This window comes from Anser cygnoides, chromosome 3, assembly GCF_040182565.1.
Source record: "Anser cygnoides isolate HZ-2024a breed goose chromosome 3, Taihu_goose_T2T_genome, whole genome shotgun sequence".
NCBI classification, from domain to species: Eukaryota; Metazoa; Chordata; class Aves; order Anseriformes; family Anatidae; genus Anser; species Anser cygnoides.
Window position 1 is genome coordinate 101,329,538 of NC_089875.1, and position 24,923 is coordinate 101,354,460.

At 43.3% G+C, this 24,923-nt stretch overlaps 2 protein-coding genes across 13 annotated transcripts in view; one reads left to right on the forward strand and one right to left on the reverse strand.

Annotated features, from left to right (window-relative positions):
• Nucleotides 1-17,018, reverse strand: part of DLGAP2 (DLG associated protein 2) — a 467,238-nt gene extending 450,220 nt beyond the window's left edge. For all 8 annotated transcript variants that reach the window (XM_066994829.1, XM_066994827.1, XM_066994828.1 and 5 more), the window contains exon 1: nucleotides 16,856-17,018. In XM_066994829.1, the coding sequence (XP_066850930.1) occupies nucleotides 16,856-16,873 (18 nt within the window). In that variant the 5' untranslated portion in view covers nucleotides 16,874-17,018. The remainder of the gene's footprint in view (nucleotides 1-16,855) is intronic.
• Nucleotides 17,019-17,139: 121 nt separating this feature from the next.
• Nucleotides 17,140-24,923, forward strand: part of ERICH1 (glutamate rich 1) — a 98,262-nt gene continuing 90,478 nt past the window's right edge. For all 5 annotated transcript variants that reach the window (XR_010830579.1, XR_010830581.1, XR_010830580.1 and 2 more), the window contains exon 1: nucleotides 17,140-17,285. Coding sequence is in view for 2 of the 5 variants with exons in the window: in XM_066994836.1 (XP_066850937.1) it covers nucleotides 17,207-17,285 (79 nt within the window). In the remaining 3 variants the exon portion in view is untranslated. The remainder of the gene's footprint in view (nucleotides 17,286-24,923) is intronic.

Consider the following 24,923-nt stretch of genomic DNA (forward strand, 5'->3'; position numbering starts at 1 on the left):
CCAGCTGAAGGAGAAGGTAACAGTATGAATGATTTTCCCAAGGTCTCAGAATGAGTTTGTAGCTTCTTTTTCATTCACTACTCAAAGACACGAGCACAAGCTAACAATACAGACTTCGCTCTGTTGTGGTGTTAATTAATGTCTGCAAAACACTTTGAAATCCTTAGATAATCCAGAAGTGTGAGGTACTGCTATTGCAGTTATTACATAGTTTGACTTCGGCCCTGACTTCTGTTCATACTTCCTAGCAGTACTTTGATGAGAAGGTTGCCATAAACCTCACATTTCCACACTTTACACTTCACTAAGTTGAAGCAACATTTCAGTAGTAAAAGGTCAACAAAGGACTTGAAAAGGAGCTTCTAGGCATGGTTTGCCAATCATGGTCCTAGCTACTTGGATGCTGGTTCATCAAAATTAGTGATACTTGTTCAAAGATTTAATCAGCCACAGAAGATGTACATAACAGGGTGTTGTTCGGACATTAAGTGAGCATCTTGAATATGATTTATAGGCCAAACCCTATAGATGGGTTTGGCCTATACGGGACTCTTCAGTTGATGGACTAGAATAGCAGTTCATATACATGACAATGAAGTTTTGAGTTGCCAAAGACAAACAAAGAAGAGAAAGATGCTAAATCAGTATCCAAATCCTCAGTAAGGTGGAATTCAGCTCACAGATCTACAATACCAAAATTCAGGTGTCAATGTTACCACGGTGCCTGTGCCTCCCTTAGTCTCAATGGAGCCTGAGACCACACAGTGAGGGCTCACTTCAGCTGCTCACATATCAGTGTCTCGCGTCACTGCAGGTGCCCTCAGGTATCCTGCCTACCCTCCATCTGCCATTCCTAAAGAACATACATCCTCTGTAGGTCCTACAAACCCCTTCTAGCCCATGCAGACGTCCCAGATAACCTAAAGCACCTGAAAGACCATGAAATGCCTAAGTTTACTGCACACACGGTGGCTGATGAACTGAATTTCTCTGCTGCCTTCCCTGTGCTGACCGGATCTCTGTGCACTACAGTGGGAGCTTAGGCATGTAGGAATCAAGTCAGTGATTCAATCAATCAGTACAGGTGTCTAATAACTTCTGAGGCTGCCTGTTTACTCAGGAGTTCTGCTAAGGCTGAGAAAAATTACACAGGACCTAAGAAAGACTGGAGCCCTTTAGCCTAGCTGAGAGCCACAGAGAATAACTTAGGGCTTCTGAAAAGGCGCTAGATGTCTGAGTTTATGCAGCTGAATCCCCTCATATATAGGCAGACAACTAAATTTAGGTATCTTAATCCTGAACTGAATATCATGGTTAGATTCTGACATAAATTTACTCCCAGAATTTGGAGCTAGATGGTAGAGTTGATTAGAGCAATCAAACATACAGAATGTGATTCTTCAAAACTAACCATTTTGCTCATTGAAAAAGGGTCTGATGTAAGGAAAGACGGTGTGTACAACACTGAAATTTAACAGATTAGCAGAAAACACCGTTCCTTTGATACAAACCTCATACAGAAGTTTAGAACCTTACCTCACTTTTTTTCGTGATGAGGGCGGTGAGGTACTGGGTGAGGCTGCCCAGAAAAGCTGTGCCCCATCCCTGGAAGTGTTCAAAGTTGGGTCGGAAAGGGTTTGAGCAACATGATCTAGGGAAAGGCATCTTCATCCGCAGCAGGAGGTTGGAACTGGATGATCCTTAAAGTCCTTTCCAACCCAAACCATTCTATGATTCTATGAAAACATTTTTACCTTTCCTTCCACTTTCGTTCTTTAAAATTCTGTACGATGGAAATAAAGTGCAGGATTGCAATTTAAAATTCATCAGGAAAACAAAAATATTTTAACTGAAGAATATGCTGCCTAAATGGTGACAATGCATAGAGGCTACAGTTATGTAGAAGTAAAAAAGCTTAGTCTTCCTCCCTGTAAAGTATTGTCTATTAATGTTCAGATCAAATTTAGAGATATGTATTACATCTATGTATAGTAAGCATATCTATAAACTACTTATTTACCTCATTTTAGGAATAAAAAAATGTAAAAGTTTTACTTAAATATTTCTGCATTATCAGTATACAACTGATCATGACAGTGTTGATGAGGATTGGAGGGAGGATAGTCATAATTGTATTACACAGTTATCTTCATTTTCCTCTGCGCACTGCAGAACTAAGCTAAACCAAATACTCAGTAATCAAAAGCAACAGAAAACAATTTAGAAATCAGCTGGACACAGAAAAAAATTAAGCTGCCCAAGCAGCTTAAACACAAAACACATAGGCTGTCTGGAGGAACAAAAATGTTGAATTTCCAGTAATAAAAATATCTAGGGATCTATTGTAAAACCTTTTGAATACAGAACCACAAAATCTGATTTGATTTCATGCTTACAGAACAACAGAGAAGAACAACATATTTATGAATGTACACGTTCCTGTTAAGGATGCTAAACTCAGCAGGAAAGGGATCACTTACAGATGTTTCATTTGGAGTAATACCAATATCTATTTAATTTAATTAGAATATTTTTATAAACCTTGAAAATCATTAGATATATCTGCTGATATAATGGGTATGTGTATAATGATGTATATAATGTATGCTGACAATTTATCACTTTTATGTTAGCTGGATTATGGAAGTATAACTTTTTGACTAAACATACAGTAAATGGCAATTTTCTCTTTAACACTACAACAATCAGCAGCAGTTTTAATTCACAAAATGCCAAAATAAGTTCAGTTAGAATTAAAATGAGAACTGAGTTATTTTTCTAAAAGGCCTTTCATTACCACTTACAATTCATTTTTTAAAACTTTTTTGTTTTTCTACCTTAATTCTGGGTTAAGTTCTTCTAAAATTGGTAGCATATCAGCCATGTAAATACAGGATGCATATGCCCTAAGAGCAATATGGATGGAGTTCATGTTTCCAGGTCTTTATAAAGCTTTCCACTCTCTAGAGTTTTGAAATCAGTACTACAACTAACTAAAAATGAAAAATTATGTTAAAAGAACCAGCTTTGAGATCAAAGGTCTCCAGTTCAAATGTGGCTTATGAGAGACCTCAAGCCCATTCCTTACGAGACTGCTAAACCTCCCTCACCAATATTTGCAGCTTCAGGCAAAGGCAACGTCAGGTATTTTAAGATGACACTTTTGCCTCTGCTTTATATTCCTGGATTCTTAAGTGTACCCTATTTCTTTACCCATCTACTTCTCATGCCAAAATATTTTATGCATCTGATATTTTTATGTACTTAACTACAGGGAGCAATTAGAAAGCTGGCACTTCCTGGGTATTCACATTTAAAGCTTTTATCACAAGAGAGAAGGAGCATGTCATGTACTCGTACGGAACAGAATCATTACCAACAACTGCTATTATTGGCATGTTCCAAATAGGCTCCAAACAAGCTTTTTTTTCTTCGTCTTAGCCTCCTGTTGCTCAGCAAGGAAAAGAATCACCAAGCAAAATGTATTCACTGATTTATTTATTTATTATTTAAAAAAAAAAAAAAAGGCAATAATCCCAGCCCCACTCCTGTCTGGAACTACTCTAGATCAGACTTGTTCTGCTATGAAAAGTGGGTGTGCATGCAGGACATGCAACGCAAAGTTAACAGAGGGCTATGATGCAGTTTTTAACTTCCTGTAGAACTCAATGCATGAGAACAGTGGGTTCGACTGCAGTCTTATACCAATGAAAAAATAGGTACTTCTGATGTCTTTATGCATTTATATTGATCTTAAAAGCATCTTTACCAACAGTGAGAAGCTAATATGAAAAGGTTATTCCTTCAAGACCTGTTTAATTGTGTGGCCAAAATTCTCCTGGAAGATATTCAAGCAAAGACTACCGGTACATTTCCCAGCTGGAATTCACCATACCAACATATACACCTTACGATAGAAATCCCTTTCTAAGCAAGTGATCTCAGGCTCCAGTGTTGAGATCGGTAGCACTTTTCAGAGGCAATGCAGCTGAATTTCTTTAGGGTGAGACCGAATCCCTCGGGGCTGCCCATCTCGCCCCACTCACCTCACACGAACCACGAATGACCAGTAGCTGCTCAGGTGGAGGCAGCTACCACACGTTTAATCAGATGAATCTCATGTTCAGTGACAAACGTCTCAAAGAAAGAAGGGAGTCCACGAGTCCATTTGGACACAAATTCACTTTCTTTTAAAATCAGGATCACAAAAGCATGTAAAATATATCAAATAGTGTGAGAAATAACAGATGTAAGTTATGAAAAGGAACTAACATTTCATCAAGATTCACAGACTTTGCTAGGCAACACTTCCGAGTACCATACATATGGGACTGGCATTATCCACAGATGTAAGCAATGTTCTTATTTATTTCAGAAAATTTTCAATACAGCAAATCAAGGAACCAACAACATCAGAATTCTAATTGAGAGGCAAGAAGATAGCAAAGAGAGAGCATTAGGGGAAAACAGCTAGCCAGGGAGAGCCGTGTTAATTTTTATTAAGAACTTAAAAGTGCTTCTCTGTTGGAAAAATCCAATCGATTCCACAATATTGGACTGTGACAGCAGGGGCAGGGGAAAGGTGGTGTCTGCCAGGTGCTGCTGTAAGGCAAGGAGCCTGGAGAGGTCAACTGTGCCATGCCAGCTCGTGAAGCGGCAGTACGGGTGAGGGAGGCACAAAGCAGGGCGTCACCAGCACCTGGCTTTGCAGACGGCTACAGAGAAAAAGCTTGGGAACATTTCCTGATGCACACGTGGAATCAAAGGAGAACGTGGTCCAGGGTTTCTGAGGAATAGGGACCCCAGAGAAGAAAGGGAAGCCTGGAATAAAGGAGGAGACACCAAAAGCGCACCTGCTACTACTCACGCCTTTGAAAGGGCTTCAGAGTGAGAAGGGTTTCTTGGTTTTAGTAAGCTGTTTGCTTTACAGAAAGGAGAAGCCAAATAGCTAAGGGTTGTTATACCAGCCCTGACATGTGATAAATACTGAGGGTCACTGGATTTTATTTATTTTTTGCTCACTTAAACCTTATGCTGTATTTAATACTGCTTATTGATTTAATTTAGACCAAAATAATTTTATCTTCTGAAGCAGTATTTAAAATAGATCATGCATTGTCAGCTCTTTCAAAGGAAATCTGTAAAAATGATGGAAAAGCACACACGACGCTGTTCAGGGTGGACACTAAAGCTGTCCCCGTGCATTTTCAGTCATTACTTGAGATCAGCAGAGAGGAATGCTGACTGCGACGTTCCCAAAACACAACAGCCTGAAGGGTGTTCAGTGTCCGTGCAATGGTGCAAGGTATAGAGCTTGTAATTGTGGTTTGGTAGTGAAACATTACATGGCGCTCCGTGCTGGCATGGCCTGAAAATGGCATTTTCCACAGAGGAGGCAGCGCCCTTTGGACACCACCTCCCAGGCATTTCCACAGCCAAGGTCCCTCTCCTTCTTCAGGTTTCCCTGACTCCAGACAAACAGCCCACGGTATTTCAGGAATTCCCACCGTGCTGGCGACCAAGGCAGCCCTGAGCAAGTTCAGTGAGGTGGGCAACTCGATGACACCACAGAAAAATAGACTTGCCCACTTGGCAGACAACTTCCCAGCTGCTGCAGGCCCCAAAGGTGGTATAACCATTGAAAGCACAGAGGCTGAGCAAGCCCCCTTATGGCACCAAATGCAGTGAAGTTTTGGCTACCCGGCACATCTTTAGTGGTTACTGACAGCCGGGGAGGTGATAAAACAAAGGGGACTATGAAGCTGGAGCAGAATACTTGGTGATATTCTCTCTTCAGTCACCACTGAGTTGATATCCCAGCCTGCTGTTTTGGGGCATTTTGCTCTTTTTTTCTGACTACTGCCAGAACAGAAGGAAAATGCTGTTTCTCAGTGAAGGAACATGGATTATTTGCTGGTATACAACACAGTTGAGCTGAAAATACAGTTTCTCTTTTAAGCAGTCTTATCAGTTGAAAATGCACGTTTTCTCTGTCCAACCAAATTTTATGATTATTTTTAAGCACATTTAGCTCAAAGTATATTTACGATGATATATTCAAGCTATTCTTTCTGGGTAAAGCTACAATGAAAAGTATGATACAGCCCAAATATGATACTAAAACCAAAACCCGCACCACAGTGAGGCGTTTGCAAAAACTTCCTTGTTCACATGTAACTGAAATGGCGGAGTTCAAACATTTCAAGTATTTGAGATGGCTAGATTTCATGGGGAAACAGACTAATTTGTGAAAACTAAATACAAATAAGCTGAAGTCTGAGCAACTGACAGCTCAAATTTGCACACAGGCAGCAGAATGTTCTCCAAGCACATCAGGAAAGCACTTTTATGTGGGCTCATTTATTATATCAAATAACAAACACACATAAATCTCTAGGATCCGTTCATTTTAGATTTGTTTTCCCCGTGAAGTTGTTTCCATCAAAGTCAATGCTTAGAGTTAGGTACAGCCTCTTGAACAGCTCCCTGTGTTGAGATGGAAATGCATGCCTCGGGCAAGAGTTGGTTGCTTGCGAATCGGTGCCTGGTGTTATTTGGGAAGCCGTGAGATACCTGAGGTCAGCAGACACATATTGAGCTGGTAGATAGGGCACACGGGTTACGTGGGATCCTTAGGAACGGTGACTGAGGGGCAGAAGGGTGACCCCAGAGCACCCGAGGTGGCCCAGAACTCCTTGATGGTGGCAGGAAAGGCCTGTCCTGCTCCCGCTGGCCAGCCCTGGGCAGCTGATACTCCTCGAGAGGTGCTGGGTGCCCCAGGTCCAGGCCATAGCTGGTCTCTGCTGCACCAGCCAGGTCTGCACGAGCATCTTGGAGGTGCTAAAGCACCTCAAACCACACGGGGCCTCAATGGGAGCCCAACTGCATCCAGCTGCTGGCACAAGGTAGTGCTATCAAAACATTTCCTCCTGTTGAATATGAGGATTCTGCTTTCTCTTTCATCCCCAAGCCATCCAAATGACACAGAAACAAGCACTGCTAAAGCAAACAAACCAATGGTGTGCAAGAGGAAGCCTGCAGACTTTGTAGGGACCAAGCTACAAATGGAAATAGAGATTTCAGTCAGCCCCTGTTACCGCGAGAAACTAAGTGAAGGCCCAGGTTCATGCACAAACACGGGTGTACGGTATTTTTAAGTGAAATCAGAAATACATCACTTCAGCACCAGCTGAAATTTCCCAAAAGTCTGCTGAAAATGGCTGTAGGGAAAAAAATATTAAAATTTTATTCATTTATCAAGGAAGCACACAAAGGTATGGTAGTTTCCCGTTGACACATGCAAATGTCCTGGAAATTCATTCAAATGATTTCTGAATAAAAGTCAAAGTTTCAAGTCATGCATATGAAAGAAAAAAATCCCATAAATAACCCCTAAATTATATTTTATCATATTTCATTTTTAACAGGAATCAATGTTATTCTCTTACAGGTCATATTTTTTTCCATATACTTAGGAACTATTAACTGCCTCCTTCTATATGGATAAAAGTAAAATTATTACTAGTTTCATCTTCATAATGACTATATGAATACTAATTACCTATTGCTCAGTATTGTTAATTCTATACTGTCTTGTGACTTTCCAGTTTGTTTTATTTTATTACACTTTAGTAATTTATTTTAGAATTTTTTTTTTTTCTTTTGCTTTGTTTCTCTGCAGGAATATTTTAATTACTCTTAAATTCCATGAAATCTAAGGATACTAAAGATGTGAAAAAGTTACTGTTAAGGCTGTAATCTAAATTCTTTCTCTGCTCTTCTATGTGGGAAGTGTATTGATGCTTACATAAACAGTCTGTTTTTCTAATAGGTTTATGGTATATAGGCTTGCATAGATTTGTGTTAAAACAATATATGAAAAATCAAGCAATTTAGAAGAACACCATAAAACTGTCTAGATCAAATCACGCAATACAAGTAATTATAGCCAAAAAAAATAGTTGTACTTAATGGCAATGTAAATTTTCATAGATAAAGTTTTTAAAGAAATGCATCCAGAGGCTTTTACTGAGTAATATTTCAGTGTATCCACCATCCCTTCATAACCAGAACATCTTGCATGCATGTACATTGCTGTTTAGTTTGGTATTTCTTGAAAACCTTTCAGTTGAGATCTCACCGGTGGTAGCGATTACAAGAGCTGGACATATTTACAAAGGGAAGGCCAGGCTGGAGAAGACAATTTTAAGTATTGCTCTGAAAAAATGAAGACTAATGATCACACTGATGTCTTTCAGAAGAGAATTCATATGGGAACAGCCTGGCTGCCAAGAATACTTTGTTCCTTGTGCTCCAAAATCAGAAACATAGGAAATTTCATTCCATTGGTCAGGAGGGATGTAGCTTGCATGGTAAGTCATGGTAATAATGGGTAAGATATTTCTTCAGGGTAACTTGGGCCAACCCCATGAAATGTGTTGAAAAAGAGAGACAAGTTTTATTCAACATTATATGGAATTATGCAACTGGAATTAAGAGCATCATAATGCTTACTTGCAGTAAATGTCTCCCTGTTTTTTGTTTTGTTTTGTTTTTTGAGCAATTACCCTATTTTATGGGTCATCTTTTCCAAGTAAAGAACAGCAGAAACACAGCTACCTTGTGATCAGCTGAGCCCCTTCAATATCAAGATGCATACACGCACCCAGTGCTGATGAAGGTTTCTATCATCTGTGCAGCTTTGCAACACGGAAATATTTAAGTCTTTCGTGATGCAGTTTGTGAAGAGTGTATGGTATCTCAGAAACGAGGTGTTATGCAGCTTGTTCCTGTTTACGCAGCTTGTTCCTTTCCCCTATTCTTAGCCCACTACATTTAACCAGAAAAAGACAACAAAAATAGTCTACCCCTGCACTGCCCTATTAGGATCTCTTCACCAGTTTTCCTGTTACATTCATACACTTCCACCTATATCCTTGATCATTTGTCTCCTTTTCTTCTGGACCCAAGCCATATCAGAATGCTTCCCTAAACCCCTCTGTGACACCTTCCCTTTTGGCTACCTTTCCAACATTAACATGGGCTCGCTCTAATATGTGACCTCTGGGGCTTATAAATTGCAACATTAAGAAGTGCAGGAAAGCAGAAACGTTAACGTGGCAATCTTTACTTGTAGCACTGATCTTGCAAGCAGTGAAGCAAGATTTTGTCTTTCATTTCAACACTGTAGTCAGAATGTAAGTCTTCACACATTCTTTGGGTTCCCGGGCACCACATTTAGTTTGCTAAGTTTCAGTGTCCATGTTCGTGCCAGGGAGCAACAGATGGAAATTTTTCAGAACATTTTAAATGAAATTAAAAAAAAAAAAAAAAAACAAAAAGAAAAACAGCAAAACAGGAAGAATACCACCGTTTGTCTTTTTTTTGTTTGTTTTGCTTGTTTGATCGTTTTTAATAACAATGTAATTTAAATAGATTAACAAATACACACAAAAAAAAAGAGGTTATACTGAAGAAGTCATGAAAAGTCATTTGTTATCTGGCTAAAAAACACAAAATGTTTTACATTACTTGGGTATGCAACTAAACAGGAGGTTGCCTACAAGCAGAGGCTAAGAAATCTCCTGGAAGGGACTGCAGTCTGAATATGATACAGTTATATGGGAGAAACTTTTCTATTTTATTGATCAAAGCAGCACGCTACAGCCTGGTATACACTGCAGCTCTCAGCTCTGTATTTTTCCCTTTCTGCATCATTTTTAGGACAGCGATTCATGATAACTTTGGAAAGCAGAAAGAAGCAGAAATTCACAGGGAAATGATGGGAGACCTGACATCAGTTAGGAAAGAAAGTGCATTTCGTAATTTATGCATGACAAGGGGTACTTGAGAGTGACTTCTACCCTGAAAGGACCTCCCAGCTGTAAATCGTAAGCACATTTCATGTTAGCAATAATAATGTTTGAGACATTTACTAAGGAATGTACAGTCTCCAAAAGCACCATAAAATGAAAATGTTATTTTGAAATGCAATAGTTAAGAAAGAGAGAAGAATGAAGTGTGTGTCAAAAAGAAAACTCAAAACCAAGCAATATCCAGTAACATTAACCGCTCTATAAATGACCTCAAGAACGAACACACATCACTACAGGGGATCTTTTACTGATGGCCATAAGAACATTTCCACCGATTTATGTAACCTGTACCAATTTATTTTAGCTGTAGAGAAACATTTTCTAGGCAGGAAAAAGATAAAACTTTGGGAAGCGTCCAAAATTACCATACCACTTCTCAGTTGGAGAAGAAATATAACAGACCTTCAAACTATTGGATTCAACTGTTTAAATCTATTATAATGCTTTGGCCATCTATTTCATTATTCTCAAAGGTCAACGCACGTGCCTTTCGATTCCTGAAGTAATATATAACTTCCTAAATCTTCTTGCAGCTGAAATTTCGAAGTGTAGATAGGTCAAGATTTCCTAAGAAAGGTCAGTGTTATATGAGGTTGCTTTATCTTCCAAAAGGGGAAATGTGGCTGAAAATATTGTACAGAGAAGAGTTTTCTTTTAAAAGTGTCATCATATATGTTATGATTTTGGAGTGGTAAATTCCAAATTACCATGCAAGAAAACTTATCAAATTGCTTACAACTCATGTTGCTGTAAAAGAACAGGATATGATAACTCATGACATCCCTCCTTAACGTTATCAAAATAACTTCTTTTGAAGCAGCTCGCGTTTTACACGCACCTCTGGCATAACGAATAAACACAGACGTAGTGTGAAGATGAGACATGCTACAGAGTCCAGTGCATTTCAGGACTGACGGCAGAAGTAACGCTGCATTTTCAGATGTACTGCTGCATTACCTGCATGCAATGCTCTAACCTGCTCTCTGCAGATACTCGTGACAAAAACACTCTAATCTACAAATCAGAGTGTATCGCAGCTTAAACAAACTGCATGCTGTGAAGGAACTGTATCTAGTCTGTGTGTAACGTTTTGATTTCTCAGCCTACTAAAACTCACAGATGAAAAGCATCAGTCCCATTTACCCATTTGAATTCCCAAAAGAGAACAGCAAACTTACGATTCTGTTACAGAGCTAAGAAAACATCACTTGCACTAGTTATTTTAAAATAAATCTCTTAAATAGCAGAGTGATTCTCTTAAATTCAATAATAACCTGTATTTGAAAACTACTATTTGACATTTGTGGTACGAATACAAATGACAGTAGCTATTCCTACGTGACGCCATTTGTAAACAGACCCTTAAATGAGCGAGATCAAAATCTTAGTTTGAAGTAAAAATCTAATGTATACAATGTATAACTGGAGCACTGAACACATTTACATTTTTAAAACGTCCTAACCTTTCAGTAAAATGCTATGGCAAAGATAACCCTAACACAGCCAAAAAAAAAGGGGCCAGAGGCTGGATTGACAAAGCCACGAGTCACAATCAAAGCAAAGAGAAAAGCTATTTCATGTCCCACAGCGAGAAGGAGAGAGAAACATCAGAGGGGCTGAATTTGTCTTCAGAGGGGAGGTGAACGTGGGTCATCCTTGCCAATAAGAGCCCAAAGCCTTCCCGACCACGGGACATTCATACTTCTTACTCACTCTTCTTGCTACGTGATGTCTTTATGGCCCAAATTTAAGAAGACAAATACTCATTATTAAGTCCACATATTTCATCTACATCATGCTACAGGAAGCCTGTTTACGGAAATGGTGAATAATTCAGGCAGATGCACAGATTTTTCAATAAACACAGTCGTGCTTTTCCATTTTCTTTTCTATAGTAAAAAAAAAGGCCCAGGTTCTTCCTGTGGCTTCAACCAGACAGGATTTGAAAGGTTGTGAGCTCAAGGAAAGTAAATGAAAGGAAGAAAAGCAAGCTATGTCCTCCTTTCTGCTCATCAGGGAAGATGATTGTTATTCATCTCTAAAATTCAAGAATTTATTTGTTCATTTAGAGTGAAATGTGCTGTTGTGCAGAGGACACAAGGTGGGCCTGGTGCTGGTTCTCTCTGGAGAGAATTTCGCTCCACATGAATGAAGCGAAAGTGTCATCTTTATCTTACTTGGGCTCCGTTTAGACAAATTCGATTGAGCAAGAGTGTTTATGCTCTGTAGCTTTATATCCCAATGACTTATTAAGCCATAAATCAATAAAAATGTGAGAGTGAAAGATCCTCTGGGGTTTTTTCCTTCCCTCCACCTTTAAAGATTACTCTAGAAGAAATAAAAGAAATAGTAACATCGTGAGATTTTCTCCCTTCTGTCTGCCATTCAGGAAAAAAAAAAAAGGAAAAAAGAAAAAAAAAAAGGTCAAAAATAACCTCTCACTTGTGGCTACTGAAGCCATTTGCTCTGTGTTATTTTTATGGGCTACTTGTGAAGCTAGAAGGAAGGCGTAAAAGCGGGGAAGTTCTTTCTGCTCCTCACTGCCAGCAAAACACACATCAAGACCATAACACACTTCTGTACCCCTGCAGCTGCATGAGCTCCCAGTGAAACGATTTGGGCAGTTTCCTTAAAGGCTAAGTTGATTATCTGCACCATTAATAAGTCCATATATTGTTTTCAGGAAAAGTCACCAGCCTGTCCAATGACAAGACTATCAGAGTTGCTGGAAACTTTGCTGATATTTTATTTTATGCAATTTGCATATTATTATTAAGGCATTAAAAAGTTTTACAATGCAAGTCATACTGTCGAGAAGTAAAGAATCAGAGACAACTAATTCAGTTGACGTCCAATGCACAAAAATAAATTGCATGTAAGAAGTCAACATCTTAAGAAAAACACGCATGCTAAGGGCAATTAGATTGCAGACAAGCTTAAACAATTGATTTGCATTCTCACCCACACCTTAGGGTTTACTGAAAATACAATATTGCCTAAATTAAAAGAACAGAAGAAGGATAATAAGGAGGCAGCTCAAAAAAAATATTTTGAATTGTTGCTGTCAGTACGGACCTGCTACCTCTCCAGGGCAATGCAGGAGAGTTGCTCCCTCCTAAAGGCAGTGCTCCAGAGGTTGAACACCACCGGAGCAGCCTCTCAGCGTCCAGGATGAAATATGCATCACGGGCACCTTAAATGACCACAAGCAACTGGTGTCCAACAATAAATCTGTGTCCCTTAGTTTTATGCCTCCCTTTCCTAACTCTGTTTGCAATTTCATTAACAAGACTTAACCTTTACATTTGCTAGAAGAAAACCTGTTGTTGCAAAACTAAGCTCAGTGTATCAGGCAAATCTAATAGGCTCTTCTTTCCTCTGACATAAATGTACTTTTTAAAGACAATACTTAAAATGGGGGATACAAGATTAAGAGCGGTGGAAGGACTCGGTGGAGAGGGAGCAGCTGTGAAGGATGAGGAGGACCTAGAGATAGAAAGCTCTGGTGTATGGTCCTCCTCAAATTATTTGTGCATATATAAAACCTGAGTTTCTAAGTTACTGATTTTGCCTTCTTGGATTTATGCATACATTTGACTGTATTGTTGACCTGTTTCATTACCATCAATTTATCTACTTTGTCACACATAGCACTAACAAGTTTGAATGAAGACAACAGGCACTGATTCCCCATGTGAGACAAAAGCCACCCTCTGTGGCATACCTCATACGTTTACCAGCAGATACATATTACCACATACACACACCACATTTACCACCAGAAGTGGAAAGAAAACCTTTTTGGATGGTAAGAATATATGGTTATAAAACCACAAAATAAATCAGAGGGCTAAGGGCCAATGCCATACTGGAAGCTATTTGTTGTTCATTTTTCTGAACTGGCAAGGACAGAGAAATGTGAAAACGCGGAAGGAAAACGCATAGCAACTTCTGTGCACAAAGCAAGTAGTTAAGAAATCACAGTGAGAAATGGGTAAGAACAAAGCGAGAGCTGCGCTCTCCATGCTGTTCCGTGTGTGTGTTCTACATGCATATTTGTAGCAACACTGATTGAGAAATCTAGCTGCAGTGATTCCCTGCCTCTCATTACAACTGAGTGTGTGCTAAGTGAATAAACTGCTGCTTGACATTTCCTAAAAAAAAAAAAAAAAGAAAAAAATGTAATAGGAACAGTACTTTGCTTTAATGAATCATTTTGGCCCCTACAGCAGAAAGTAGCTGTGATGAACTATAATCTCTTTCGGGAAGCATAATTCTATGATGGAGATATATATGGGCTGAAATATGAGAAGTTGTAGTCTCAGGCAGGCCTGCTTTAAAGGAGATTCTGAATCATCCGTGCCCACTTCTACTTATATTTGATCATAGCTGTTGACATACTGTATCTGCCATGCATAGATGTATTTCTCTACGAGAGGTAAGAAAGCCATATGGTTCGTGGATGACTATGAATTTTCGCAAAGCAAACTCATCTACATTTAATTCCTTTCCGTAGTTATCCAAACAAAACTACCCATTTAGGAAACAGAATACTGTGGACTCGAGTGGGACGTTTTGGTCCGTACAGCAGAGCTTTAAGGACCAAAAATCTCTCTTAAATACAGTCATAATTGATGAGCTAACACTAACTTTCTGCATTAGTGGTCGCCCCCTTTACCACGTGTGGTTAGATAAACTAATTCGCTGCGGTGATGAACTGAAGCATCTAATAGGAATTGTCTTGTTCACGCAGTAGAACTGAAGCAGCTGTTTTTGTTTGACTGATGCAGTTTGAAAGGGCCCCCTGATGGTGCACCTTCGAAAAAACAAGGGTTTATTTCAATGTTCTTTTTATTACCAAAAGTACTCATAGGATTATCATCGCTACGCAGGGAAATTGCTTTGACTACGTGTAATTGCAAGCAGGGAAAAAAGTTCCTGCCTATGAAAGGCAGGTGTAAAATAATGCTTTACCACCTTCGCTAAGGTACACAAAAACCATCCCAATAATTATTCCAATTTCCGTAATTTAGCCAGATAAAGCTCTCGATCAAGCCGAAATGTAGTTGTTAAGGCTGTCCATGAATATTTCCTACCAGAACATCCGCTGTCAGACAAAAACCTACTGTACCCTTGGCCAGGAGGCTCAAGGGAGCTGCAGCGGCCACGCTGCAGGTGGGATGCCCCGTGGTGCCCAGGCACGGCAGGACAGGAACACATTTCCCCCTAGAGATACCACACCTGCTCACTTATACTAGAGCAACTTGCTTTATACTTATTAGAAAGAATTATTAATTAGCTGTAACAGTCCTCATCACGCTCCATCTCTGTCTCGACTCGGCAGCCGTTGGGAGCTTGGCATGGCCAACAACCTCAGCGCCAGCAGCGGCGGGACGTTTCCCTGCGCTTCGTGACACCCCGCCGCCGGTCAGCCGCTCGGAGCACCGCCACGGCCGCGGGGCTTTGCCGCTTGCACGGCCAGCACACGCTCTCCACAGCCCCTCCGTTGAGCCGTCCGTCTGCCGGCCGCTTCCCTGGAGCGCTTCCAACTCGCCTCTAAGTGCACCTGCCGTTCGCGGCAGAAATTTGAGGCAATTTCAGAGGGGCTGCAAAATCTAGCAAGGTAAGGAGGAGGGACGCCCGGCTTTGCCCCGAGGGCGGGCAGATATACGCGTAACTAGATGCTAACAGCACTGTGCGGTGCTAAAACGAAAAGCTGGAAGTAATCTAAAATAGAATCAAGGAATTTATTTGACAGCCCTAGTTTTTACTTCGTGTTTAACCGAACAAGGGCATAATAAATGCATTCTCCAACTTAGGAATATTGTGTCAGATCACACAGGGTCTGACTCCAGCACTCAGAATTAAATCTCCAACACACAACAGCACTGTAATTCATGAAAGTATTAAATACAACCCGAGTCCGTTTTAACCACATACCGGGCGTTTCAAAAGCATATAAAAATGATCGGGGGGGGGGGGGGGGGGGCGAACAGGGACAGGACACACAGCCTTTCCAATACCAAGGATAAAATCTGGTCAGCCCTGTAAAAGCAGCTGCGTGCAGCACAACGAAAACTTGCGATTCTGAAAGGAAACGCTCCGCCGAAGCCACCCGGGAATGGCTTTTGGAGCCGTAAGTGCTGGGCTGAAGCGCAGCAGCGCCAAACTTTTACTCGTCCCGCTTTACCTGCTCTGCCTGGGGAATGGCGGGGGTGGGCTGAAGCCCCCCGCGGCCCGGGTGAGGGGCTGGCGGCCCTTCGGGGGGGTCACGGCACCCTGCTCCGCCACGGGATTCGGGGGAGGTTTGGGAGCAAAGGCCGGGAGGGGGCTGGGAGCATCACCGGGGGGGGGGGGGGAGGTTTGGGGGCATCGCCGGGGGGTTCGGGGGCATCGCCGGGGAAAGGTTTGGGAACATTACTCGGGAGGGATTTGGGAGCGTTGTTGGGGAAAGGTTTGGGAGCATCACCAAGGATTTGGGAGCATCACCCGAGAGAGATTTTCACCCGAGAAGGGGGAGCATCAACCGGGAAGGGTCTGGGAGCATCACCGGGAGGGATTTGGGAGCATCACCCGAGAAGGGTTTAGGAGCATCACCCGGGGACGGTTTGGGAGCATCACCTGGGAAAGGACTGGGAGCATCGCCGGGAGGGCTCTGGGAGCAGCACCCGGGGACGGTTTGGGAGCATCGCCCCGCTCCGCACACCCGCCGACCCCTCGTGCCCTCTCCTCGCGACATCCCCGACAGCAGCCCCCCGCCCCCCCGCCCCCCCCGGACGCCCACCCCGTGTACCCGGGGGTGATCTGAGGCCGTGAGCCCCCGGCACCGACCCCCCCACACCCCCCCGCGTCCCCCCAGATTTCAGCGGCGCTGCCCTGGCGGCACCGTGCCCTCGCCCCCCCGTGCCCCGTCCCGATCCCCTCAGCCCTGGGGGCAGCCCCCTGCCCACAACCCCCCCCCCCCCCCTCCGTCCCCGTACCTTTCTCAGCGCTGACATTCTAGTGCATTATTACCGGGGCAGGGGCGGGCTGGGCGCGGGGCTGCCGCCTCGGTGCGGGTGCGGGAGGAGGAGGAGGAGGAGGAGGAGGAGGAGGAGGAGGAGGAGGAGGAGGAGGAGGAGGAGGAGGAGGAGGAGGAGGAGCAGCGCCTCGCACCCAGCAGCGCCCCGCCGGGCCGGCTCCCCCCCCTCCCCTCCCGTCCCCTCCCCGCCCCGTGCGCGCCCCCGCGGCTCTGTGTGCGCGGCCGCGCGCCCCCTGCCGGAGCCCGCGGGGAGGGAGGAGGGCCCGCCCCCCAGCCCGCCGCCCGCCAATAGGAAGGCGCGGAGCTGTTGATGGACGGGCCGAGGCGGGGAGCGGGAGGGCGGGGCCGCCGGCGGAGCGGAGGGGCCATGGCCCTGGGCTGGAGGGAAGGTGAGGCGGCGGCGGGGCGCGTAATGGCGGCTAACGGCCCGTAACGGCCCGTAACGGCCCGCAACGGTCGCGGGGGGCGGGTAACGGCCGAGGGCTCCCCACAGGGGAGCCGTCCCCGCTCCGCCTCGCCCTGCCGGCGGGCTTGGCGGCCGGGAAGGGGGAGGGAGCGCGGTAGGGTCCGTGCTGTGAGCTCCCGGGGCTCGGCACCACGGCCCCTTATTGATATTTTATGTTATTTCTTTTAGTTTTAATAAGCTCGGCTCGCTCCCAGGCGGCTGCCGCCGTTCCCCCGTGGCCGTGGGGCTGGGAGCGCCGGGGGAAAACAAAGCTGGGCGGCCCGAGCCCAGCGGCAGCCCGCTCGGTGCGTGTTCGTGCCCTGCGGGGCTCCGTGCCTCCTGTCCCCCCGTGCGAGGGGGGAAACGGGGGGGCGCGGGGGCACCCTGTGCCCCCAGGGGTCGGGGGGGGGCCGGGCCGCGAGGGGCAGGGCCGCGGGAGCTCGCTGCCTGCCTGCCCGCCGCGTGGGGCAGCTCTGGAGGAGGTGCGAAGCCGGGGAAGCGATCGCTGCTCCGGGTGCAGGCGCTGCCAGGCGCGGCGGTGGCCGGTGGGGTGAGTGCCTGCCTGCTGTCCGCCCGGCCCTGGTGGAAGAGCTGCGCGCCGCTGTCCGGTGGGAGAGCGTGAGCTGGGAACAGCGAGCTCGTGCCCTTGTAAGTAAACGTGGGACTTTAGGGCTGAGAGCAAGGAAAGCAAATCAAAGGGCTCCAGCTTCTTAAAGGTCAGCTAGCGAGCTGCTTGTCTCTCTGAGGTGGATGAAAAAGCTAAACCGATCGTGCTGAGCCACTGCCTTTAGTGTTAGGAACTGCTCCTGTCCTCTTCAGCACCTCTAAAGGATGCTGGCTTGAGACTGGGAATAAAATACAGCAAGGAGTAGGATGATGGGATGCCTTGTGGTCGCCTGGGGTGAAACAATAAGTTGAAACAGTGTACAACTTTTATCTGCACAGGCTTGGCAGCTGATAGCATGTATGGGAACTGATGACTTGCTATTCTGTAAAACTGTATGCCTGTAAGGGAAAAAAGTGTCTCAGAAAAGAGCTGAAAAAGGTTTATTTGCATCTCCTTAAGGTCTCTTTTGGTCCTGTGTATATAGATCGTGTTGTGTGGTTTTTTTTTTTTTGTGTGTGTGTGTCTGTATTACAAATGAACTCTTGAAGACAGAATGAAAGGGATGGTCAACAGCTTGTAGACTGAGGGACTAATTGTCATTGAAGAGAGTCCAAATTACTTACAGGTACCTACACTGCTGGCGTACTAAGTAAGATATAAGTAGGATTGACTTTGCCAGCACTAGGTTGGACAGGCCTAGCTGAGGAAGTCAAATGCTTTGGGGTTTTGTATGTGTTTTTTAGTTATTTTTCAGTCACATATACCAATGATAGATAGCAGGGCTAGATGAACCAGCATTTCTCATTATATGCATTATTGACAGAATGATTATCTTCACTGCGCTGACAAATTTGGAGTTCATAGCTGTTAAACATCATCTGAGAGAGTTGGGAGCTGCTTCAAACATCATCATTGTTCTTGAAAGCTTGTGTGGTTCCAAGGTGATGCTGTCATACAGGCTTACAGGGTGCTGCTCCAGCTGCTGGAGGGTAGACTTAAGGTATGGGTGTAGGTGTCCTACACATCACTGACCTTCACTACTAAGAAGTGCTACAAAACTTAGCATGCTGTAAGAAGTGATACTACAGGAGGCTTCCTGTCTGAGATCTGGGTAGTTACAAGAACAGCAATGCTTAAAAAAAGACTTCTCAGTGAACAGTGCTTTGAGGAATGCCATCTCTGTCTTTTTGTGATAAGTCTTAGGTTTGGGGCAGGAAGCTCATACTTTTATAGGGATTGAAATGAGATGGAGAGTTGTTTGTTTGGTTTGTAACGGGGTTTTATGGTGTTTTTTTCCCAGTTTTGTGGGTATGGTTAATTTTTTTTTTATAGCTTACTCTTTTGAAATAATACTTTGGAGCATTTCTTCTGTACTTTTCAGAATGGTCATGAGAGATAGACATGATTCTGTGTGAAGATGCTGGGATATTTTTTGTTAGGATTGAGTGTATATACTGTTATTTGGTAAAAGTGGGGAAGGGGTGTCATTTCTGGGCTTGGTGTTTTATCTTGTTTTTTAAACAATCAATATGTGATGTCTTTCATTCCACAAAACTAGCTTTTAAGCTGTTAATTAGTAACTTCCAACTATCTAGACAGATAGTCTATGGAATATCTTGGAGCAATCCTCAGAAAGTCACCAGGTTGTCATTTCCAGTAGGCAGTGTATGATTTCTCATTTTTCTGGTTGTCTTTAGTTCAAAAGGTTGAAATCAATGTGTCTAGAAATGTGCACTTCTATCGAGGGTTGCTTAATGGCTTGTATTAAAGTACCCTTTATAACTAACAAGAAAAGAAAAATCCTCTCTCATTGAATCTTCCAGTACTTGGTAATGATGGGCTATTTAAAATGATATTGATTTGTTATATGTGTGTGGGGACATTTGCAGCAATTGTTGGTTCTTATGTCACAATCAAATAGTCAGAGCAAAAAGGGGTATATTTACTCCCTGAGGATAGTGATGTAGACATGCAGTTGTACTTACATTTTATATAAGGGTTTATGCCCAGTGATACTACCCCTGATAGTGGTTGTTTTGTAAATACTTTTATTTTAGGCATCTCGTTTCCTACAAGCAAAGAGAGCAAGCTTGCTTTAAAATTTCCAGATTTTTTTCTTCCTTTTCAGCAATCTAAACTCTGAATTGCTTTTTTTCACTGGTTTTCAGCTATTCTTACAGCAGTGCTTCAAGCCATTATTGTACCGCTGGTCTGTTTTCCCTGTTACCTGCAGCATCTACTGTAGGATCACTTGATGATGCCAAAGGTGTTTCAGTATTAGAACGGAACAAGCGCCTGACAAGATTTAGTAAAAACTTATTGTAGTTGCTCAGAAGGAAAAGGCTACTGCTTTAACTTCAACCAGCACGTGTGTGCTACAGTGTGCTTGCTTCAGGCCACACGTTCTTTGCATCTCTAAAGCAGGGTAAGAGTTTTTCAGTTGAAGTGGTCTAGCCGAAGTAGGGTTTAAACTTTCTGAAATCTAGAAAGTTTATACCTCTGCTGGCAGGGCTGTTTTTGGTGGACAGTGATGTTGAAGTGCACAATTTGGGCAATTCATGTTTTTTCCTCACCTCCTCCTGCACTTCCCCACTCCCCATCTACTTCTTGAGAAGAGAGGGTAAGTCATGTCTCCTAATGCCAGGATTTATGCTTGGCCCAACCTTGAGTAGCAAAAATTATCATCATTTTTCATCAGCAAAGTTGAGCTTCTTTCTGAAGAATGTGTGTGAGATCTCTAGCTGTTTCGAGTGGGGTCTGTTTGGTTGTGCAGTGTGAGCAATGTATTGTGAAAGGCGCCTGGAAGCACAGATAGCGTGCACGGATTGATACGGTGGTGAAGATACTTTGTTTTCCCAGGACTGTAGTAAGAATACCCAGCTTAACAAGGCTTCACCGCGAGGCACGCAGGGTTCTTACGAACAGCTGAAACAAAATCCTGATGTTCTCATTGTGATGGCTGCGTGTCTTATTATCTGCATCCTGTGTCATGTCAAGTCAAGTTTATTAGATGTCTGGGAGCCTGCGGTCGCGACTGAGGTGGCCTACTGAGAGATCTCTAAAGCCTTTGTTGAGACAGGATGGCACGATCTATTAGTCAGAGGCGTATTGAACTACACAGTCATGTAGAACTCGCTGACAGATGTAACGCCAGTATTACTGATTTGAAGCTGCGATGTGACACAGATCGTGCTTAGTGAAGCTGAATCAGTTTCATCTTAGCTAAGAAGAGAAAATAAATGTCTGCTTTCTGTAGGGAGTATCTTACTGTTTTGTATCTACAATTGCCATGAACTGTGTTGGCCTGGGTGCCCAGAGGTCAACCTTTGGTAAATCACTTGCCTGTTGTGACTTACTGCTTAATTCAGCTGAACACAGAAGTGCGGGGTATGCAGTCACTTCTATATTTTTTCCTTTCCTTCCTTTCTCCTCAAGTGACTTGTGTTAAGCCATATACTTAAATAAGTTGCTCTCGTTCAAGAGTTGCCTCAAAGAAAGGGAGAATGATAAATTACTGAAGTTTCGGGTAGAAGTGATTTTTCCATGTATAATAAAATGTAGTGCTAAGTGAAAAGATAAACGGAGACGCTTTTTTATGGACTGCTATATTACAGCACAAAGCTGGAAGTTCTTTAAACTATATAGTTATTAAACTGTAGTAAAGAATAGGATGAGTAAAATCTCGGCAATTAGTATCTGATTTTAATGTCTAATGGGACATGGAATGCTAATGGATGTTGTTTCGGAGAGGATAACAACTGAGGTCTTGAGACAAACCTTAAGATGGTGAAGTTAGTATTCCACAGTAGATTAAAAATGACAACATCTGAGCTTCTCATGCAGCTCCTCATGATGTTACGGTTAACAACTGTTCTGAGATGCAGGCAGCTGACATCCAGCAGCTCAAGCACAGGCTTCATGTGACCTTGAATACAAGTAAATTCTGTTTGATACCCAAGCAGTGTGTGCTCTTTTTCCACCTAAATAAGTTATAATAGCTTTCTTAAGACTAAAGTTACCTGCTGTGTGGAATATCAGTGAGATAAATTGTAAAACTGGAGGAGAGGACTGTTCCCACCTTGTGTGGACATTCAGCCAAAAAATGTGCAATTTTCCCTTTAAGCTGTCATTCATGGTAGTAGAACCGTGAGGTTATATATGGAGAGGTGATTAAGCAGCAGAAAAAACTTAAGTGAACTATTTAGTGCTTCCACTTCTTGAAGGGCCTCCACAGTCTGTTGGGATAAGTTACAAGTATTCAGACACAAGTTGGTCTCAGTGTGGGTAGGTGTGTAAAATTATTTCTTCCAGTCCTTCGGATGAGGTGGCCTTAGTGCTCTTTCTGGCCTTAAGGTGCAAGTGAACTCAATACTGAAATTTGAAGCCAAAAAATTACTTGGCAAATTCATCAAGAAAGAATTTCAGCAAATAAGAGCTTTTAAGAAACAAGGACTTTCTGGGATTAAAAAGAGAGAATTAATATGTAGAGCTATTGATTTGTAGATAGATGTAGTTAAGCCTGAATTATGGGAACAGGGAGTGCTGTGGGTGATCTGCAGGGTGGCACGTGCTTTGACCAAGCACGAGATCTAAGATCTGTTGGCCTCCCTGTCGAGGCCTACAAGGGGCTCTTTCACGAGATTGTCTGCTTCAGCCTGAATTTTCTGCAGCAGCTCTTTTAGACCTTGCTTTTATCCCGTTTTGTCCTTTAGCTGCCCTCATAAGAACCTGTTACCATAGCTTCTCCTGCAGGATGAGGGCTGTTTATAGACGGAACATAAAGTGAAATACTGTAAAATTGAAAGCTTCCCATTTCTAAATGTGTAACACTGTACTGTGACCACAACCAGAATTCTGTATATCTTGCGCCTGTTTTTCCTTTCGAAAGGTCAGTTCGGTCACCCTACGCCAGTGTTTTGCTTCGGCTTGCACACATTCTGTCTATGGTGGAAAAGAAATATGTCAGGCTTGGCAAAGCTGGTCTCATTGGTAGCAAGAAAACTGTAACTTTTTTCTTTTCTTTCCCCTGAGTTCGACAAGAGCATCCCTGAAGTATGACATACACCCTTATGGCATGGGCATCTAGGTTGGCAGCAGGTGATCTTTAAGGTCCTTTCCAACCCAGGCCCTTCTATGTACTCGGTACAGCTTCGTTTGTACTGAAAACATTTTGGATGCCCGTTGGCTGGCCGTCTGAATTGCTGTCTGGTATACACACCAGCTCCCCGGGAGGGGTGTCTGATGTCTAATCTGAGTATAATGCCTTGCACGTGTCTATCACTCGGTGTTGTAACTGCAAACTGAATTTTGTTCCTGGTGTCTGCAGTGTGAACTAGGTGCTACTTGTCTTTCTGAGACTTGCACTGATTCTTGGGTCGTGGCTCTGTGTGTCAGGCCAAACAAACACAAGGGTCATCGGCTTGGCCAGCTGAGCAACTCCTTCAGAAATAATCCAGAAGACCTAAAACATGAAACTCCATCTTGCGTGATTGAAGGGGAAGTAAGCTTTGTAGAAAATGGCTTAAGGGGAGGTGGATAACAGCTGATATCCAGAAGTGCTCATCAGTTTTCCACCTGCTAGCTGGTAAAAAAATGGCAGTCTGGCTAACATTTCCTGTACGCAGTGGTCTCTTAAAACACTTCTACACCCTGAATCTTACTGAAATCCAAGCGTGTTAACTTTTTTTTTTTTCCTTCTCCATGTGGTGTCCTTGAGTGTCACTGGTCAAGAGTTGACTATCTAGCTGTGGTTAGGAAGAGCAGGGTATCCACGTAATGGGATTGTTGAACTTGGCTGGACAAGGCCCTAAGCAAGCTGCTCTAGCTCACCCTGCTTTGAGCATTGGGGTTAGGCTGGATGATGGCTGGAGGTCTCATCCATTCTGTGACCATTCTGTAAAGTGACTGTCCCATCAAAGCCTTCATAGGAGATGTATGATACTTGCATAACAAAAGGGACTTCAAGGATTTGAATTCTCTTGAGTATCAGAGAGTAATTGTGTGCTGACTGTTCAGATGAACCGTACGTTTTAATGAAGCCTTGTCTATAGTTCTGTGTGTGCATTATCGTTATCAGCTCTTCCCATCCTCTTCTGTCTTGCTGCACTCATACCTTCTCAGCATTAGCAGAAATAATGTGTTGAAACAACTTCCACATAGCTGGCTTCGGAAGAAATTCCTGGTTCCCTAGTTGCCCAGCCCTCCTGTCTGTAGGAGAGAGAGATCAAGTAGGGCAAGTCACAAGCCTCTCGGAGCTCTGTGTTCAGCACTCCCGATGCCGTTTATTTTATTCCTGCTGCCCAACTTGCATTTGAGTAGGCAGCAGGCAACCAGTTGAGGAACGCGGCGGGGGTGCTCACAGTACACGTGGCAAGTAGCCAGAAGTACGCGGCGAGCATTCTCCACAGAAATGCTTTTTGAGGACAGCGTCCTCCTACACTCAGCCGGACAGGAATGCTTCTGCTGTTGATCAGAACTTTATTTGTTTAGTTATTCATCCTGCTTTTGTTACAGCCCGTGGTGTTAACTGAGTTTCCAGTCATGCTGTCAGCTCCGGGGGGGACCGTCATAAATCTGCAGTGCTGCTCCTGTCTTGGCACTTGTGGGCAGTCTGCACGTGTGCGTAAAACAAGAAACCTAATGGTGTCAGTTCAATACTCAAATACCAAACAACGCATCTATTTGAAGGAAGGCTCTTCAGTCTTAGACAGCTGTGTTGAAAAATTCCTGGAAGTTCACAATTTGTACCTCTACCCAGTATATACTCAGTGCTTTATTTCTTGGAGTTCTTGTTTTGCTTCTGTTATGTCAAACTTTAGGCACCTGGTGCTTTTTTTTTTTTTTTTTAGTTTTCTGATGTACTTCGCTGTTTATACACACCAGTTGTCAAGAATTAGCTGTGGAAACAGTTTGGTACCTGTTGTAAGTTCTCCTTTCTGAAAATACTGGCTTGTTTTCATCACTGAGGAATTCCTG